The sequence below is a fragment of the Hyaena hyaena genome, unplaced genomic scaffold (genome assembly GCF_003009895.1).
Source record: "Hyaena hyaena isolate Hyena2069 unplaced genomic scaffold, ASM300989v1 scaffold_1844, whole genome shotgun sequence".
Taxonomy (NCBI): Eukaryota; Metazoa; Chordata; class Mammalia; order Carnivora; family Hyaenidae; genus Hyaena; species Hyaena hyaena.
Window position 1 is genome coordinate 133495 of NW_024082479.1, and position 6633 is coordinate 140127.

The window sequence follows — 6633 nt, forward strand, 5'->3', positions numbered from 1 at the left end:
TCATATGTCTAATTAGGTTTTACATAATTAACAGAGATTATTTCCTTGTATCCTCACAACTTGTGAGATAAAACATATTATCCTCATTTTACAGGTAAGGAGACTGAGGCTCATGGAAATGAAAAATTTGCCTTGGAGAGGTTAAATTACAGCTGAGAAGAGGCATAATCACAATTCAAATGCAGGTCTATGTGATTACGTCTATGACTGTTACAAATAGTGCTACCTGCCCATAGATATTCTTGGTATGAGGTAAAGGCCTCCCATAAACCAGGTCAGCCTCATCATCTCCTACAATCGTGCTTTGACCTCCTGCCCCACCTTCTTAGAACCCCCAACATACTGCTTCTATTTGGAGATGGCCAGGACTACACATACCATTTTTTGTAGAATTCTGGTCAGGGACAGCCTTAACTAACTGGTCCAGCTCACTGCTTCCATTAACCAGTAAAGTGAGATGAGCTCCCAACCACCTTCCACAGATTCGTCTTCCACTGCCCCCAGGCTTTTCTGATGAAGCCCACTTAGGATCTCAACACCTTCCATGGTAAACCAGAAATTCTAAATCAGAGTTGTCAAACTTGGCTGCACATTAGAATCACCTGCAGAAGTTAAAAAAAATCCTGATGTCCCAGTAACAGTCCAGACCCACTATATCAGAATCTCTGAAAAAGTTACCCAGGTATCTGTAATAGTTAAAGCTCCCCCAGATGATCCCAATGTAAGAGAACCACTGTTGAGGCATCTTCTTCAAGCCACAATCACAGTGGTTTCCATATGTTAGTGTTCATAAAAACTTCTTGGAGTATTTGTTAAGATTCAAATTTTTAGACCTCACCTCCAGAATCCATGGTTTGGTCTGGACCCAGGAGTCTGCATTCTTAACAATCACCCCAGATAGTTTCACTGAAAGTCAGTAGCAGACCACATTTTGGGAAATACTGCATTAGAGGAAGTGCTACATGAAAGTGTGATTGGAGCAAGAGGTCTCTGGCCCTTTAAGGACTAATTAGGAAACTACCTTTAAAGCTGTGGAGCACAGCAGGCAAGGGCTGCTTTTCTCCTTCTAGTGGATAAGGTAAGGGAGTAGGTCCTGGAATGGACCTCTCCTTTAAGGTTACCTCAGCATCTGCGTAAGTGCTATCTTGTTCCCAGCCCTGAAGAGCAGGAAGGATATGCTGTATTGTCCCACCCGTTGTTTCTGTTTGTTTTGATGCAAAAAGGCCAAGTTAAGAGAACTCCTTCTGTCCAGAAATCCTCCCAGAGGAATCAAAATAAGGCCTACCTGCTTGTCTTCCATTTTTTTTCCTCACCCTATCTTTTGTGGCTGTGGAGCCAGATGCGGTTACCTATCTGAAAGGGAAGACGCAGAGTGACATCCTTTGAGCTTGGGATAGACAGTGTTGCTGGACACCACACCTTTTGAGATGGTCCTCCTCGGCATCCTTAGAATCCTTTTTTTGGGACTGGGGCTTTTTATGGAACATGGGGTCCAAATGGCAAAGGTAGGGCAGCCCTCTAATGCCCTCATGGCTGATGCCCCTTCCTTGCCCCTGATTCGGGAGCTACTAGAAGAAGCTCCTGGCAAGCAGCGGAAGAAGCCACCTGTCCTAGGGCATCCTTTGCGGTACATGCTGGAGTTGTACCAGCGTTCAGCTGATGCACGTGGGCACCCTAGAGAAAACCGCACCATTGGGGCCACTATGGTGAGGCTGGTGAGACCCTTGGCCAATGTAGCAAAGCCTCTCAGAGGTGAGTTATTATACTGTCCTGGAAGGAAGAGAAATGGGGGGAAAGAGTGTAGAGAAAGGGGATCTGTGAGTTTATGATCAGGCTTCATTGACTGGTGGGTGACTTGTTTTCTCAGGCTTGGATTTCAAAGGATGGAAAAATTAGGAGAAGCTAGCTCCAAGCCTGCTTCCCTTTAGGGGCCCAATGTAAGAACAGATTGCCTTGGGTCTACCTGAGGAGTCTCTCCCAGACCCCAAGACAACTGAATGATGTGTCAGCTCCTATGTTTCAAAGTTTTCTTGTTTGTCACTGAAAACTATAATTTAGAAATACTCCTATGCATTCTTGTAGAGAGCTGTTTATGTGTGGTTTTATTCTTACAAGGCAAAGAGCACATAATGACGAGCTGGGGAAATTTGTTAGAATGGAGAGAAACTAACATCAGAAGGTCTGTATAATTGGTGAGGTGAACATCCGCTATTATATATAATCCTTACGGATGGCTATTACCATTAGCTGTCATGGAGAAATTAGCCCAATTTTTAAAGATAAAGAACTAAAGCACAGAGAGGTCACATAACTTACAAAGTTCACATAGACAGTGGTTGACAGAGATAGGATTTGAGGTCAAGTCTGCCTGGTTTTAGTCTATTCTTAACTTCTCAAGCGTTTAGATATCCTTGAATACCAAGCAGTTTTTCTCTTAAGGCCATGTTGCTACTTTAGGTTTTCAGTAACAAAGGTATTTGGAATTCTCTTTGTTCCCATCATACTTGATTTAAAAAAATATCTTTGTTAGATACTGTTCCAGGAAACCAGTGAGATTCTGAAGTGCAGGGCTTTCTAGGGAAGGCAGAAAGCATCGACTTCAAGGAAATCTTGGGAACCTGGTGAGATCAATTTTGGGCTTTTGGTAGTTTACATTCTCTCCCTTAAGTGAAACCACCAATATTCCCCTAGCTAATCTTTACTGTGAGCTTGCTACGTTCCAGGCATTTGGTAAAGTACTTTATAAACATTATCTTCCTTAATCCTCCGCACTATCATATGCAGTAGGTATTATTAACATAATCATTTTATACGTAAAGAAACTGAGGTTCAGAGTAACTCACTCAATGTAACACAGCTAGTAATTGGTAGATCTGGGTGTCAAACCAGGCTTTTGGGCTCTAGAGTTTGTGATTTTAATCATCCTGCTGTGCTGACTCCACAGATTTTGAGTACCAGGCACTGTGTTTGGGTTGGGTCTAAAGAGGCAAATAACTGTTTCCCTGACCTCTGGGAGCTCCCATCAAGTTAAAATATAGATAAGTAATCACATCATGGTGTTACAGCATGACAAATGCTTTGACAAGGATAAGCAGTAGTGCTCCCAGGACCAGAAAGAAGAACTAGGTCACTGCTTAAAGCCAGGAAGGGGAGGCAGCAAGACTGTGAAAGACTTCATTGAAGAGCTAATATTTGAGATGGGCCTTGAGGAAGGAGGAAGGAGACCATGCACAGAGACAGAGATCTGCATTCTGATTAAGGAAAGAGAAAATAGCTCGGTGTGGGTGGAGATTCACTCAACAAATATTTAACATCTATGGAGGTCTAGGCACAGTTTTACATACTGACTTACAGATATGATCCAAACAGGCATGGTTTTCATGGATGAGACAGATAAGTAAACACTGATAATTGCAAATAGTGATTAAATGTTCTCAAAGAATGAAAAAAGTTGTTTTGATAGAAAATAACAAATCCTTCCTTTTCATGGGATTGTTAGGGAATGCATCTTTGAAGAGATGACGTTTGAGCTGAGGGCTGTAAGATAAGCTAGGTATGAGAAGAGTAGAGAGATTTAGACAGAGGAAGCCATGTGTGCAAAGGCCTAGAGGATGGAAACAAGCTTGTCTGACTTGAAGATCAGAAGGAAGATCAGTATGACTGGAACTTAGTGAGCATTGTGGAGAGTGGCAGGAATGGAGGCTGATGAGAGTCAGGGACTTGGAGGCCATTATAAGGAATCTGGAATTCATTCTGAGTGCAGCAGAAAGCTGCACAAATCAAGCTTGTATAGATGATATGGAGCTAGATGAGGATGCCTAGAATTAGGCCACTCTCCCGGCCTGACTGTGGGACATACTGGCATCTAGGGAGTCTGGAAAGGATCTGGAAATGGAGGACAAGAGCATCTGGCCACATATCTCCGTTAGGAGATGACCCAGCTGAATTGAGCTTGTCTGGAGAAATATGCCAGGTTCAATTACACAGGATGTGTGAGTCAGTCATTTCCCTGAAAAGGTCTGAGCAGACCCTTCCTGGCTCTGATTTTTAACCACTCCACCCTGCTTCAGGAAATATGTGATGTCAAGGCCTGAAAGTAAAGGGCACTTGCTCATCATGCAGCCTGGTAGAGGTTGGCTTGGGCTCCTCCTTGGGCAGGGTGGGGCAGGTGTATGGGTGGGCCTCTTGGAAAGATGATTGTAGGATGGGAGTGTAGAATAACTTGAGAACGCAAATATAAGCCTGGTTTGGGCCTTGTGTAAATGATGTCCAGTGCCCCAAACTTAAGGGTATATTAAGCATGAGTTGAGTCTGAACTTTAAAAAAATATCCTGATGTTTTAAGATCTGAAAACACTTCTACATTGACCATTCCAGGCTTACTGAAGAATCCAAGCTTGTGGATTCCGTGAAGAAGGAAGGTTAGGTACATAATATGAAAATTAACATGCAGATATTTAGCGATAAGGTGTTTGAAGATAAAAGGAGGCTTTTTCCTGCAATGCTTGGTTTTTGTAATCTTTGCTCTTGACATTTTCCAGAAGAAGGTGCAGAAATTCAGAACACTGCAGGCCCAGCCCAACCCTATAGCCACTGGGTGTCAGCATTACAGTTTGGATTAAAACTCTTAATCACCAAAAAGCTTTCATCTTCTAGTAGAATTCTTAGGAAACAAAACATTTATAGGACTAAGGCCTTGTTGAAAAGAGTATTTAGGGAATGGTGGTACAATTAATGTGGTACATGAAGAATCCTTTCCAGTAAGGAATGAACAAAGGAGAGACTGATGGTTAAGGGGGGAAATGGCTTAAGAAGGAACAGCTGCTTAAGAAGCAATTCTTTTTTTTCCTTAAATAGTTTATTGTCAAGTTGGTTTCCATATAACATCCATTGCTATTCTTAACATAGAAGATAGAAATGGCAAAACAGCTGCCCCAACTAGGGCTAAGTGGACAAAATTACTTTGTGGCATCTTGGCCCCAGGTTTGAAGTGATGGCAGGCCATAGATAGCCCCCAATATTGTATTGTTCCTTCAAAATTGCATCTGTATAATATGACAGGAGGACTAATTCTTTTTTTTTTTTTTTTACAAATAGTTTATTGTCAAGTTGGTTTCCATATAACACCCAGTGCTCATCCCCACAAGTGCCCTCCTTCATGCCCAGCTCCCCCCCTCTCCCCCCACACCCATCAGTCCTCAGTTTTCAGCATTCAAGAGTCTCTCATGGTTTGAGGAGGACTAATTCTTAATTCATGCATGTCTCAATGATATGGGAATAATTACCATCTCCTAAGGCTATTGCATATTAAAGAGGTAATGTTTTAAAACATCTAGTAGTAAATGCCTTACAAATAATGGTGATATCATGATCTTTAGTGCTGCTTGCAGCAGTCAATTTGTAATGAGCAAGGTTGTGAGGAAGACTCAGGCTAGGAGGTAAGGCGGTAAACTTATACTCTTGTTCTCTCTCGCTGATGCAGGCCCCTGGCATACACAGACCCTGGAATTTCCTCTGACACCAAACCCAGTAGCATACCAACTGGTCCGAGCCACTGTGGTTTACCGCCATCAGCTCCACCTAGCTCGTTTCCATCTCTCCTGCCACGTGGAGCCCTGGGTCCAGAAAGGCCCAGCCAGCCAGTTTCCCTCTTCAGAAACCGGTTCCTCAAAGCCTTCCTTGCTGTTCAAAGCTTGGACAGAGATGGATATCACACAACATGTTCAAAGGCTCTGGAATCAGAAGGGGCGCAGGGTTCTACGGCTCCGCTTCATGTGCCAGCAGCAAAAAGGTAGTGAGATTGAGCTTCAATGGCATGGCACTTCATCCTTGGACACTGCATTTTTGTTACTCTACTTCAATGATACTCATAAAAGTGTTCGGAAGGACAAACTTCGCCCCAAAGTCCTGGAGGAGTTCATGGAAGGGGACTCTTCCCTCCTCTTGCGGAAAGCCCGACAAGTAGGCAGTATCACATCCAGAGTTCCTGGCCCCTTCAGGGAACATGATGAGCCTAAAAGTAACCAGTGTTCCCTCCACCCTTTCCAAGTCAGCTTCCAGCAACTGGGCTGGGATCACTGGATTATTGCTCCCCATCTATATACTCCAAACTACTGTAAGGGAGTCTGCCCTCGGGTACTACATTATGGTCTCAATTCTCCCAATCATGCCATCATCCAGAACCTTGTCAATGAGCTGGTGGACCAGAGGGTCCCTCAGCCCTCCTGTGTTCCATATAAGTATGTTCCCATTAGCATCCTTCTGATTGAGGCAAATGGGAGTATCTTATATAAGGAGTATGAGGATATGATTGCCCAGTCCTGTACATGCAGGTGACAGCAAAGGGTAAAGCTCGCTCAGTTTTCCCAAGAAATTGGAAAAGAGTTTGACATAACAAAACAAATATCAATGTTAATGCTGTAAGTGGTGTTCTATCTGTGATCTTCTACCCATTCTGTGGGTTCCATTCCTGCCTTAAGGTGTTAAGTCTCTTCCCCCATGTATGAGGTCCTCACTTTATACAGTTATGAGCCCAAATGTTTGTACATTTTGACCATTAATGCCCTTAAAGATGTTCCTTTTGAGATGCTCAGCTTTTTTTATTGTGACCTTGTCAAAAGTCACCGGTCCATGA

The 6633-nt window shown here is 43.2% G+C and overlaps 1 protein-coding gene across 1 annotated transcript; it reads left to right on the top strand.

Moving 5' to 3' along the window:
• The first annotated feature begins 1427 nt into the window (after nucleotides 1-1427).
• Nucleotides 1428-6335, top strand: BMP15 (bone morphogenetic protein 15). Its single transcript, XM_039225003.1, has 2 exons — nucleotides 1428-1752; nucleotides 5482-6335. Exons 1-2 carry the CDS (start codon nucleotides 1428-1430, stop codon nucleotides 6333-6335), a joined length of 1179 nt encoding a protein of 392 aa, XP_039080934.1.
• The last annotated feature ends 298 nt before the right edge of the window (nucleotides 6336-6633 follow it).

Bases quoted from the DNA above. Each gene is read 5' to 3' on its own strand.
- BMP15 (XM_039225003.1), top strand. From the start codon at position 1,428: ATGGTCCTCCTCGGCATCCTTAGAATCCTTTTTTTGGGACTGGGGCTT. The intron at 1,753-5,481 runs GTGAGTTATTAT...TCGCTGATGCAG, and splicing joins TGTAGCAAAGCCTCTCAGAG to GCCCCTGGCATACACAGACC.